Source organism: Colletotrichum abscissum, assembly GCF_030869225.1.
Source record: "Colletotrichum abscissum strain IMI 504890 chromosome Unknown Scaffold_15.1, whole genome shotgun sequence".
In the NCBI taxonomy this organism is placed as follows: Eukaryota; Fungi; Ascomycota; class Sordariomycetes; order Glomerellales; family Glomerellaceae; genus Colletotrichum; species Colletotrichum abscissum.
In genome coordinates, this window is record NW_026850043.1 from 831,238 (window position 1) to 844,324 (window position 13,087).

Below are 13,087 nucleotides of genomic sequence, written 5' to 3' on the forward strand. Positions count from 1 at the left end.
ATCTCCGAACCTCGCTTGTCGATCATCTTCACGACGACGCTGATACTTGTACTGTAACACGTTGCTGAAAGTTCGAAGCTATCACCAACTCTCGTTGTCTGCCATTTACCTTCGGTTTCAGAATCAAGTCATTCATTAGCCGCCACAATGGGCACCACCAAAGAAGAGCCGCTCGAGATCGGTCAGCTCGAGCATGCTCCCACCGGAGACTATGCTATCAAAGACTTGGCCATGGCCAAGCAGGCCGCAGACGACGAGCACAAGCTTGGCTTCATGGAGGCTATCCGCCGCTATCCTAAGGCTGCCATGTGGTCTGTCCTCGTCTCCGCCGCCATCATCATGGAAGGCTACGACATCGTCCTCATCTCGTCCTTCTTTGCTCAGCCCGCTTTCAAACGACACTACGGCGAGTATCTCCCCAGCAAGGGCACGTACGAGATCACGGCATCCTGGCAGAATGGGTTGAGCAATGCGGTCAGTGTCGGTACAATTATCGGCGCTTTCGCAAATGGATACTTCACCCATCGCTTCGGGTACCGAAAGGTTCTTCTCGCGTCCTTGGCTAGCATCGTCGCCTTTATCTTCATCTCCTTCTTCTCGCCGAACCTCCCCGTCCTCCTCGTCGGCCAATTCCTCTGCGGTATCCCCTGGGGCGTCTTCGCGACAACCGCTCCAGCTTACGCCTCCGAAGTCTGCCCGATGGCACTGCGCGGCTACCTCACCGTCTTTGTCAACCTCTGCTGGGCCCTCGGCCAGCTGATTTCAGCCGGTGTTCAAGCAGGGTTCTCCGATGGCAGCAACCAGTGGTCCTACCGCGTGCCGTTTGCGATTCAATGGGTCTGGCCGCTTCCGCTTTTCGCCGTCTTGTGGTTCGCGCCCGAGTCCCCATGGCATTTTGTCCGCCTCGGCGATTTCGAGCAAGCCGAGAAGTCTGTCCTCCGTCTCGGATCCGCGTCCGAAGCCGTCAACTCGAAGCAGAAAGTAGCCATGATGATTCATACCAACGAGATTGAGCAGCAGATGGACGAAGGAACCTCGTATCTCGATTGCTTCCGCGGCGTTGACCTCCGGAGAACCGAGATCGCCTGCATGGCATTTGCTGCACAGCCTTTCTGCGGCTCCGCTATGGGAGGTACTCCCACCTACTTCTTCGTCCAAGCCGGCTTGCCAGAGTCGATCTCGTTTCGTATGTCAGTTGGTGGCCTCGGGATTGCCTCTGTCGGTACCATTGTGTCATGGGGACTTCTTGGTCGTTTTGGTCGTCGCACGCTATATCTATGGGGTCTTGGAGCATTGGCTCTGATCCTTCTCGTCGTCGGTGCCATCAGCGCCGGCGCTCCTAACTCGGATGGTGCGAACTACGCTCAGGCTGGCATGATGCTGGGTTGGCTCGGTGTCTACTATCTCACCGTGGGACCTATCTGTTATGCCATCATCTCCGAGGTTTCCTCGACTCGTCTCCGCAACAAGAGTGTTTGCCTCAGCCGCATTGCCTACTACATTGCTCAGATTGTCTGTAATGTCATCAACCCTTACATGCTCAACCCAACGGCCGGTGACTGGAGAGGAAAGACGGGATTCTTTTGGGGAGGTTGCGCTTTTGTCTTCTTCATTTGGACTTTCTTCCGTCTCCCTGAGACGAAGGACAAGACCTTTGAGGAATTAGACATTCTCTTTGCAAGGCGCGTCAAGGCATCCAAGTTCGCATCTTACAGGGTCGATGCTTATGCCAGTGGCGACGAAGTCCTGGCCAAAGAAGGCTGAAGTCTCGTCTACGCCACTAATTCCGACCTTCTAGAGTAGGGCATTTGGAATCATACCTTCGTTAAGAATCTTTACTTTCGCAGTCGGACCTAATAGATAGATGTTGTTACTATCACGACGTTACTTGAGAATACCATCCTATATAAACTACTGAATCAATCACTACTTAGTAATGCAGCTAAAAGTCAAATTGTTTTGCCATAGCGAGAACACTCGAGTAATAACTCATGCCTTAAATACTTAGTTATGATCAAGAGCCTAAGTTCCTTCCTTCTTGTTTCTAGGGTTTAGTACCGTCGCGATATCGTGTTATCACTTCAATTCCTTTCCTTCGTACAACAAGTACTCAAGCCATCTAAGGCACTTGGTACCAGTGGTGTAAGTTGACCCATTAGCTAGATTGGGGTTCTAGATGCAATTTACCACCTGATGCTTTCCATGGACTTGAATACCCTAGCATCGGGTTCAAAATGTGAAGCTCCGTAATCATCTCGCATGGCTGCGGTAAATGATGATCTGCATTCACGATGGCGGCAAGTAAAGATTCGGTAGCAGACGCGACGCGTCTTCCGGGCTGGGCTTTTTCCCCCGTCTGTGATCCTATGGTGAACCCCGCAGAAGTGTCGCAATTCCCGGTGGAGGAGGATCAACGTCGTGCTGATAATGGATGTTCTCACCCGCTCTTAGCCTCTTCCCCGCGAATTGTGAACGAGCTCTTGCAGCTTCACCTTGGCATGCGGGGAATTGGAGGATAGCGTCAAACGTCGCTCAACATGCGCCGATCTGCCGTGCGCAAACATATGTCGAGATGTTTACTCCGGTGGGGTGGCTCATACTCACAATGACTTTTTATCGCGACGAGGCATCGCGATGTGAGTATAATAGTAGGAAGTTTAGTAGATGAAAAGATGATTGAAAGCATGCAATCATCAGCCAATTCACCTTGACACGACATCATTTAACCAATCCTTCATCGACATGTCTTTTCTCAAGGCTTTCTCTGCCATTGCAGCTCTTACAGCTGGCCATGTTACTGGTCTGGCAGTAAGACAATCGCCCGCTGGCACAGCAACTGTCGATATCGCGAATCCCAGTGGTCCGGCTAGGTTCCTCGGTTCCGGCTTCATCTACGGGTTCCCCGATAACGGAAGAGAGATCGATACCTCCATCCCCGACCACTTCGTTACCGACATCAAGTTCCACGCCAGCCGTGCCGGGGGTGCCCAGATCCTAGCTCCCGGTTGGATCGGCGGAATCGATGGATACCAGCAGCGCTTCGACTCGGCCCTCTCCAACTACCGGACCACGCGCAAGTACGGAGCTGACTTCATCCTATTGCCCCACGACCTCTGGGGTGCCGACGGCGGCCAGGCAGGAGGCTCAATCTTCCCCGGTGATAATGGCAACTGGACAGAGACTGAGCTTTTCCTCCACCATCTTGTTGATGACATCAAGTCTAATAACATGCTCGACGGCCTTGTCTTTGATATCTGGAATGAGCCTGATCTTGACATCTTCTGGGCTCGATCTTGGGATCAGTACCTGGAGTACTATGTCAGGGCTCACAAGATCATCAGGTTAGATAATCTCTCAAAATTCATCACCTCGATGTCAACTAACATAGCTTCAGGGCTGAACTTCCGGGCACTTTGATCAGCGGACCATCAGCCGCCAACGCCCCGGCCGTTGACTTGGATAACTGGAAGGCTTGGATGTCCAAGGTGGCAGCCAATGACGCCATTCCTGACATCTACTCCTGGCATCAAATTGGTGAATGGCAGCGTGAGCCCGACAGAACCGTTGCCGACTTCAAGTCTCTCCAAAGCACCTACAACCTCCCAGACCGCCCAATCGACTTGAACGAGTACGCCTGGCCATCCGAGCAGAACCCTGCCAATGGCGTCTTCTACCTCGCCCAACTTGAACGCCACAACCTCCGCGGTCTCCGCGCCAACTGGGGCGGCGGTTCCGACCTGCACAACTGGATGGCCGACTTGCTCTTCAAGGATGCCAGCGGAGCCTACAAGCCCAATGGAGAGTGGCAGGTGTACAAGTACTACGCCCAGATGACCGGCGAGCGCGTCGCTACCACTGCCTCGGCTGACCGGACGTTTGATGTCTTTGCCACCGTTGAGAACAACAGCGTCAAGATCCTCGCGGGAACCAGGACCGTTCAGAAGAACTACGAGATCAAGGTCTCTGGACTCAGCAGGCTCGGTCTTCCCAGCGACGGTTCCGTCCAAGTCCGCACTCTGCGTTTCGACTGGGCTGGCACCAAGGCTGAGGTTGGAGGACCGGTTGACTTGGGTGTTACCAGCATTTCGTCCGCTTCTGACAGCGTAAGTTATCCTTATCCCACATTGACAACCTTCATGCTTGATAGTAATGCTGATTTCTCGTCCTACAGCTTACTATCCTGGTCGAGCCACCTACTAACTCCACCGCATTCGCTTTTGAGCTCTTCTAAGCTTGAGAGGGGCTCTTGCCAGCCTATTTCTTAAACGAATCTGGTCCGCTGGAGGTTCTCAAGGCATCAAAAGGACAGACCCGAACATATGTACCCTTCTCTGTAGATAGATCGATATTATCGTGCTAGTATATAACCAAAAGCTTTCCGCACACCCTACAGAAGATAGGCGTTCCAAGATTTGGTGACATGAGTCTCACCTATGTCAATCACTGCACATTTGGTGTATCTATGGCTAGGCGATAGTATCTTGGCTATCTGAACGCAACCAATTTCAAGCCTGGTACTTCAAACTGAGTGCAGTTAACTCACACGTCAGGTTTGGCCGATTATTGCGTATGATCACCGATGAGATTCAGGCAAGACATTGACAAAAAAGCGAAAGTTTTATTCAATTACTGTGGGTATTTCTGGGACTCAAACACGGCACATTCTTCCATTATCAGCAACGCTCCACGACTCGCTGCCTACGGCGTTGCGAACGTAGAAGAATCCTTCAGGGTCCCACTTCTGCTTCAGGCACAAGAGGGACTTGTAGTTGCTGCCGAAGAACTCGGTCTGGAAGTTGGGCTGCTGGAAGTCGGCCTCGTTCATGTAGGCACCACCAGCGGGGGTGAGCGCCTCAATCTCCTTCATAACGACGTTGGTCATGAGGTCCTGGTTGGCAATCATCTCCTCCCAGGGGGCGGTGAAGTTCCAAACTGTGGTCAGGGTGGCGTGGACGAGGGCGTTGCGCCAGGCGGGGGTAACGGAGTTGGTCTCCTTGTTGCCAAACTTGCCAACGTCGGTCCCGACGCCGATGAAGGTGACGCCCTTCTCGGCCACGCTGCGAGAGAAAGAGCCGATGTTGGTGATGTTGTCGCGGGGGATGAGGCGGCCGCCGTACTGGGCAATGCCGACCTGAATGTTACCGATGGGCAGAGGGCCGAAGTACTTGTCGTAGTGGTTGTAGTAGCTCTCGTACTCGGTGTAGGTAGTGGTGTAGTTCATCTTGAGAGCGTCGAGACGGGCGACGAAGGGGGCGAGCAGGGTCTTGACCTCAGCGGCGGTCTTGTTGTACGCGTTGAGGGGGGCGATCTGGAAGAAACCGGCGGCGAAGTAGTAGACGACCATGGAGCCGCCGTCGACCATACCGGCAAGCTCCTCGTGGAAAGCATCGATGGCGTTGAAGAATGCAGTGTTGTCGTTGTCGGCAGCCATCATGACGAGAGTAGCACCACCGAACTTGGCATCGGCGTGAGCCTTGACGGTCATGGAGGTGACAACACCCCAGTTACCGGGGCCACCGCCGGAGAGAGCCCAGTAGAGATCAGCATTCTGGGTCTGAGAAGCAGTCAGGAGAGTACCGTTGGCGATGACAACCTGCCACTCCAGGACGTTATCGGCGCTAAGACCGAAGGAAGTGGACAAAGCACTGTGGCCACCGCCCTGTGTGTAACCTCCAGCAATACCGACGGTAGGGCACTCGCCACCAACAACAGCAAGGCCGGCGTTGTGGGCAGCCTCCATAACGTCGAAGCCCTGGGTACCGGCACCGACCTTCATGGCCTTGCCGGTGTAGGAGGCGGTGTTCCAGTCAACAACCTCGGTGCTGGTCAGATGGTGAGTCCAGACGGAGAGGGCTCCGGCTCCGGTGGAGCGACCAAGGTAGTCATGGCCGGTGTTACGGATAATGAAGCGAATGTTGTTCTGAGCTGCGAAGGAGATGGTGGCCGCGATATGCTCGGGGGTCTTGGCGTCAACGGCGTAGACGACGTAATTGCCCAGAGTACAAGCACGAGACTGCGGTTGGAAGGGGTCGCAGCTCTGGTTGGCGAAGAAGGGAGCCATAATGGAGGAAGAGGATCCCATGCTACATCATCGTTAGTCACTTGATGTCGTCAATATCATGAAGTTGGGATCGACACTTACTGGATCTCCGCATCCTGCCATTCACTCTGCAGAGTAGCGCAGGTGGCCGCATCGTAGACGGGGTCGTGGCATGGCGCGCCAAGAGGTACAGTCGCGATCAGGTTGCCGCCAACAGTGGTGTTGAGGGCATCCCACTGCGCCGTGGCAGGCCAGCAAGCATCGCCGGGGAAACACTTGCAGTCACCGGCGGCGCGCTCAGTGAAGGCGGTGCCGATTCGGTGGTTCGGAGCAGCGAGGGCCGCGCCGGCGAGGGCCGCTTGGAGGACAAAGCTCTTCATCTTGGACTACTTTACTTTGACCTGGTTTGAAAGGGCAAAGGCAATGGCAGCGCAATGTGAGACAAAGATCGACGGCTGGAGGGAGAGAGGGCGGGGGGAGGGGGCAGAGGAAAAGAGAGGGAAACGCCGCTGGACCATTTCATCAAAAGAAAGTTTTTCCTACCGGTGGCCATGGGCATTACTTTTAGTATGCTGCAGGAAGTGTCCTACCCGACCTCCGGGACCACGGCATGGGGGTTTGGAGAGTCCATCTCGACAGGGTGGACGCTTCCCGACTGGGGTTTCGACCGAGATTTGGGGTCCTATAGAAGGCGGACTTCGCCCCCTCAAACTAGTGGAAGTTTGCCGCACTTGTTACCTGTTGCTGATGAATCCGTGTTGCTATCATTCGAGAAGGGAACAATATCGGGAAGAAGCCCTAGGGTCGATTCTCATGCAGTGCCGTTTGTGGCTGGTTCCCTCTTGTTCCCCTGCCATCCTTGGCCAGGGGCGGTAAAGCGTTGCGGGCTGTGGAGCGGGAGACGAGGTCGATATCGTCCTAGATATCGGCCGGACACCAGGGATGCCGGGTGCCTCGGTCTATCGGCCACTAGTGGCCAGGACGGTCATCGATTCTGGAGACTGGAGACCGGAGTGCGAGACTCGACAGTCGACGCCGGACATCCTGATACCTATCTCCGCTTGAAGCTCCATTCGACTTTCTCGTTGTCGCTTCTGGCGGCCTGCTCTCTCTCACGATCCCGGCTCCCACGACTTCGCAAGGCGATGAAGATCCGGGCAACGAGGGCTCCGTGGTTCGCTGCCTTCCAATACATGGCCAAGGCCGGGTCAGGCTTGCACGGCCGGGCTCCACGCGGTCAGGTTGTTCGCTCTTCCAAAGTCTTGTTCAGCGGGGACTCGAGTGTGGCTCGCAGATCAAAGGGTGCAGTGCTCCCGGCAGCAACCCTGACGAATCCCTCGTCCAACAACTCCAAATTGCTGCAGAATCACGCATCGTTCCTTGCAGAGTGCAGTTCGCTTATGCTCTGAGACGATGGGCAGAAACCGGCTGTTGAGATGGTGCTACCATCGACGCAAGAATGACGATGCTGTCGATGCTCATATCCAGGGCCGGCCTGTCGTTGGTGCGGTTCGGTTCGGAATCTCGTAACGTCTGGTTGCTGGTTACTAACCAACCTCTGATCCAACTGGTGGTTACTGGACTGGACAATATCCCGGACTTCTCCTCGGCGTTTTTGAGGAATCTTCAATAATCGGGCGCAACCTGGGCCGGAAATTGAAGCTGCGGGGGTTCTTCAGCAAAGTCTATCGAACCCCGGCCCGATTGGGGGCTCGCCACCAGATCCTTGGTAAGAAAAGAGGATCGATCAAGCAGACCCACGCATCCTTCAGACTTCCAAGGGGGGGCCAACTGCAGGGGCCTCGCGGCGGTCTTACCTGAACTCGCCAGACGCCGATGAGATGAAGTTCCTCGGTTCCTCCAAGATTCGGTAGCAACCGCATCGTACGAGGCAACGTATAGAAGAACAAGGGGCTGTCAAACTGTCCATGGAATTGGGCCGCCGCTGTAACGTCTGATAAATATCTTGATAAGTGGTTCATGCTCGATCGGAGAACAGGGTGCGAGTTGCGAAGCTTTGGCTGATTGCGACATTGTCTGCAAATACTACCGAGTGCGCCCCAAGAATCTCGTCCAAGGGTCTCCCACCCCTCGGGTCTCACGAACTCAAGAATGAGACAGTGGTGTGGTTGAACCACAACGTTCATCCAAACTCCAGTGCAGCTGAGTTGGATCATGTGCTGTCATAGGATCAACGTTATTGGAACGTTCTCATGACATAACAGTCCATCTAGTAGTTGAGATCAACGGTGCTAGGAAACACTATTGAAAAAGGATTGGCGGCCGTTGTGCAAAATCGGCATTAAAGTGCCTCATACGCGCGGGCAGCAAACAAACAGTCAGCTACCACGACGCCGGCGGCAGGACAGCACAGACATTCACGTCCCGTCCCGATCAACGTTTTTTTTCTTCCTCCGAAATGTGTGTGTGGTAACTGGGAGCTAAGATTGTGGCTGCTCCCTTGGTTTGGTTCCTTGGCAAGAGGGAAGTTCGGATCCGAAAGAATTTTCCGTAGGGCGTGGAACAATGGAAAATTGTTCGATGTCAGCGTGCCCGAGTCACGAAGAGGACCCTTTTCTCCTTTTTCAAGTGGTTCCCTCGTGCCCGGATCGCCTCCCTCTCCTGATCATTCTCCAGTTCCCGCGGACGTCTCAAAGCCAAAATTTCTCGTCTCCGCATATGCCCGAGAAGGCTGGCCGGCTGGGTACGGATACGGTTCCGGGGGAGTTTGGGGTTAGAGACTTGAAGCGTATTCTTCAGAAATTCAAGTCACGAACGATTGTTTCTTGCTGTGCCGCTTTGCGCTCGAGCACACACGCTCACCTGAAAAGCGGGATGGCGTTGAGAACTTCTGGAACTTATTTCTCATCGGTGGGGGGGCTTGAAGACATGGTTACAACTTGCATGGATGTGCAGGCACACTCTGCAGGCCAAGTCGGCATATCAGACCCACGTGGTCGGAATGTGGCACAGCAACTTGAACTCTCAAAGTCTCAGTCGACTTCGTTTTGACGAGGTCTTGGCTCGATAACAGAAGGTTTCTTGGTCGATACAACACTTCAGGGCCATCCAGCACATCGCTGGCTAGTAGCTAATTGCAAACACGACCCTATACGTGGAAACAAGTTTGCTTCAGGGAGAAACCTTTGCTTGATGAGACAACCTGCTTTTATAAGGATAGCATGTCGATACCAGAGTCCAGAGCTTTACCGCACATGGCAAATTGCCCGAACCGGCGTGTCTCGGACAGGGATATCCTCGCATGTCACATTCATCACTGACTTGTCATCGCGACACGGACCAAGTCTGGCCACATTGCTGTTGCGTGGTCCACTCCTTGGTCCATGAATTTTGATAATTGCGTAAATTCGAGTTGAAGCTAGCTTGCCAAGTTGTCAAAATCTCCCGCTGTCACCTCTGCCACTGTGGCATTTTAGCCCCCAATGTGATATATCATACGCGGTAACGCCATGTGACATAAAGGACCTCCTCGGGTTTGGCTTAGACTGCGGCTCATTTCTCTTCCTCGGATGGGTTCCGTGCTCGGGATTCAACTTCCACAACAATATGAAGAATCCACGGGCAGCGGTTCCCACAATACGGGCTTTACGACATATGGCAGTATGGCAGACTGTCAGGGGACCAACAACTGGTTCTCTTATGAAAGACCATCATCCCTGGATCTGCGCTAATTAGTGCCGCGTACAATGCCCGTACGCGTGCATAGTGTGCGTGTACCACAGGAACTCCGTATATGCGTCCAACAAGGGGGACGGCCAGCAGGGAACGGGGGCCGCCGACGACCACGTCTCTTCTAGAATCCCAGGTCTGGCGAGAAAGCCCAGACGCTTCTCCGGCCGGTGGCTCAGCGAAAGTTCGAGGTGACTGGTCGCAAACCCGATGCGTTTTGCAAGATGCAGGCATGGATACGTTCGTCTCCAGAAAGCACTCCTGAAATGCAACATCGGCACACTTTCCGGCGGGGGGGAGGAAAGAAGCTCTGTGGCTCTGCTGCTCCAATGGCCCTCGTACGGAGTTTGACCCCGTATGTGTTCCCAACTTCCTCGTGGCTCCCCCGAGCTTCTCGCAAACGTGCAGTGCACGAGGCAAGAGGGGGACGTTACCTTGTAGACGATCCGAGGGACAAGGCCCGGAGGACAAGCCCTCCAGAGTCCACCCACCTCACACATCCGGACTAGAACCTCTCACAAAGTTCGTGCTTGCAGCCCGGCTTGGCCGTTACTTCAAGTGTGATATCTTTTACCTGCTCCGACAGGGGATGCCTTCTGGCCCAGATGCTCGGTACCGGAACAGGATACCCAATCCATAAGGTTGGGCCTATGTGGAAAAAGGCAAATGTGAAAAGGGAGAGAAGCCAGAAAGGAAGAGCATATTATTTGTATATTGATACTCCCTCCACTCTTCCCCCTCCCTTCTTGGCACGAACGTTACTAGCTGAAAGGCCTAGTCTAATGATGTTATGAACGACGAGCTCCTGTCCAGATAAAGCGGTCTAAAGCCAGTCGGCTCCGCCACCTCTGTCCACTCGTCCCTTTCCTCCTAGTCTCCTATCTAGGCTCGTCGGTTAGATCGGCAACGTCCTTCCCGTCTTACCACATCCCGTCGAACAACGTCCGCCCGCAGACCATCAGCCTTACGTCTGTCTGGGCTTGACTTCACCGCGTTCACCGACCGGGTTTCGAAGGAGGTTATTCGCAACAGTTCAGCCCACGATGAGCGAGTCGTGGACCTACAACACACCGCCGGGGACACCGTCCACGGGTCCCCAGATCACGGCCATCGCGTTGGTGTTTACGGCGCTGTCGTTGATCATCATGATGCTGCGGTTATACGTCCGTGTAATCATGCTCAAGGCCGCTGGTTCAGGTACGTTTGCAAGTCGGATGATCTGGCCTTTGGACAGAGCACTAACTTGTCGGCTATAGATGACTGGGTCATCTTTGCAACGTGGTTTGCGGCTGCCGGATTTGCAATCGTCAGCACTATTCGTACGTTTATCTTCAATCTTCACCACTCGTCTTGCGTCTACTAACCACCCGCAGAAACAAAATGGGGCTTGGGTCTCGAAAAGCTGGAGGACATGCCAGCGCAAAATCTCTATAACTTCGGTCTTCTGCAATACGCTGGCGCTCCTTTGTAAGTGCTCAAATCCTTGGGAAGGATTCGTCAAGATATAATCAGAACTAACATCCAGTTCAGCTACATCAGCAGTATTCTCGGATTCAAGATCAGCTTGCTTCTCTCATATCTCCGCTTCATTCCGAAGGGTCCCTACAGGTGGGCAACTTTTGTTACCATTGGCCTCTGCGTCGCGTATCACCTTGCCTTCCTGCTGGTGCAAATAAATCTGTGCACGCCTGTAAGTTTATTCATCTCTTGTTCCAAGACAGAACGGATATTAACAAAGAATAGATCGCGAAGCAATGGGACCCCACGATCACCAATGGCTCCTGCATCCCCGGAGTTCCCTTCTACACGAGCATGGCGTCTCTAACGATCGCATTTGATGTCATTGTGTATGTTACCCAAGTCAACCATGTACTCAAACGCCAGCTAATATTTTGTTTTCTTTAGCATGTTCCTCCCTTTTCCCGTCCTCGCATCCTCCAAGATCCAAAAGCGCAAGAAGTTCGTTCTCCTTGGCCTCTTCGGCCTCGGCGCCTTCATCACCGTCATCCAAATCATTCGAATCCAAACCGTCCACGCCCTCGCAAACTACCTCGACTCCTCGCCCCTCATCATGTGGTCCGCCATCGAGAACAACCTCGGTATCATCGTCTGCTGCATCCCGACCCTCGCGCCCCTCGTCAAATACTTCAACGAAAAGAGTAGATCCGGAAGCCGAAGCAACAAGTACGGTGCCGCGAGCGGCTATGGAAAGACGGGCCAGAGCGGCAATGTCGGAAGCAGGTACGCGCTGCAGAGCTGGCGGCCGGGGATGAGCGGTATGCAGCCGCTCGGCAGCGGGATCGACCACAGCGACCGGGATATTGGGGTGCAGAGCTCAAGGATAGGCAAGGGGTCCGATGACGGCAGTGCCGATTATCATCTTGACGCGCCGGTTATTGTGAAGAAGACGGAATTTGTGGTTACGAGCAATCCCAGAGAGCCAGGGGAGGCTGTTTGAAGGAGATCCGGGAGCGGAAAATTATTAACGACTTGGTATATTGATGATGGCTGGGTATTTATCTACATAGTACAAATAATCCGTATGACTCTACGGGAATCAGGTACCATAGGCCGTGTGTTCCCCAGTTTATGAGTGTATTTCCTCAACATTTCCGAGTCCCGCGAAGCCCAGACCCGCATGAGGTTGATGGAGTAGTTCCCTATCCGATTCCCATATCGTACGCCAACGATGTGGTATTGGTGCCATCGAAACGTCTCGAGAGAGAGTCAACTCTATCTATCGGCCCCTGTGGCAAGTCGAACTCGCGCTGCCTAACACACCTATGGAGATAGCCTCCCAATCGATTAGCCAGAAGCTTCTGGTTGCCTGGCCACCAGGGCCCCAGTAACTTGACATTTTGTATTGTTCACGACTATGGGAACAGGCATTCGCTGCGTCACTCCTGTATTCCTACGTTTGACAAGAATAGAGTTTGAGGTCGACTGGGTTGGCTGGTCATCCAGTCGATTGAGAAGGTTTGCCATCACAGACTTGTCAGCGGACCGACCCGAGCTGAGCAAAAGGCAAATCGGGTGAGAATGCAATTACCAGCTCGACTCTCATGTTGTTCAATCAAAGTCCTTCTTCACAAGAAAAGCCTTCCATTGTGATGAAATCCAAAGGCTTTGTAGGATGCGCATCGAAAACGGCTGAAAGCGCAACACCGGAGTCAGTGAAGAAAGAAAAATGAATCGAGGTTTCAATCCAGGATCTCACTACGGTGAAGAGACCAGGAACTCTAGCAACAAAGAGCACATCGTCCCTGCTTCTCATGCTTACGTTTCTGAAGCTTTGACCTTGTACACACATTCAGATGAGCACGGAGCAGGATGAAGTGAAAGCCAAGTTCTTGTTGC

The 13,087-nt window shown here is 53.6% G+C and overlaps 4 protein-coding genes across 4 annotated transcripts; 3 read left to right on the forward strand and 1 right to left on the reverse strand.

Annotated features, from left to right (window-relative positions):
- Window positions 1-147: 147 nt before the first annotated feature.
- On the forward strand, window positions 148-1,764 carry CABS01_07242 (maltose permease MAL31; the record flags this gene model as incomplete). Its single annotated transcript, XM_060540606.1, has 1 exon — window positions 148-1,764. One exon carries the CDS (start codon window positions 148-150, stop codon window positions 1,762-1,764), a length of 1,617 nt encoding a protein of 538 aa, XP_060403491.1.
- Window positions 1,765-2,742: 978 nt separating this feature from the next.
- CABS01_07243 (uncharacterized protein) lies at window positions 2,743-4,231 on the forward strand (the record flags this gene model as incomplete). Its single annotated transcript, XM_060540607.1, has 3 exons — window positions 2,743-3,341; window positions 3,395-4,103; window positions 4,172-4,231. The coding sequence occupies 3 exons, from the start codon at window positions 2,743-2,745 to the stop codon at window positions 4,229-4,231; spliced, it is 1,368 nt and encodes a 455-aa protein (XP_060403492.1).
- A 417-nt stretch (window positions 4,232-4,648) lies between these two features.
- Window positions 4,649-6,420, reverse strand: CABS01_07244 (FAD binding domain-containing protein; the record flags this gene model as incomplete). Its single annotated transcript, XM_060540608.1, has 2 exons — window positions 4,649-6,083; window positions 6,143-6,420. 2 exons carry the CDS (start codon window positions 6,418-6,420, stop codon window positions 4,649-4,651), a joined length of 1,713 nt encoding a protein of 570 aa, XP_060403493.1.
- A 4,209-nt stretch (window positions 6,421-10,629) lies between these two features.
- On the forward strand, window positions 10,630-12,188 carry CABS01_07245 (uncharacterized protein; the record flags this gene model as incomplete). Its single annotated transcript, XM_060540609.1, has 6 exons — window positions 10,630-10,927; window positions 10,987-11,049; window positions 11,104-11,197; window positions 11,261-11,420; window positions 11,474-11,577; window positions 11,636-12,188. Coding segments are annotated over 6 exons (1,272 nt in total), but the record flags the coding sequence as incomplete, so codon positions are not given.
- Between the last annotated feature and the right edge of the window lie 899 nt (window positions 12,189-13,087).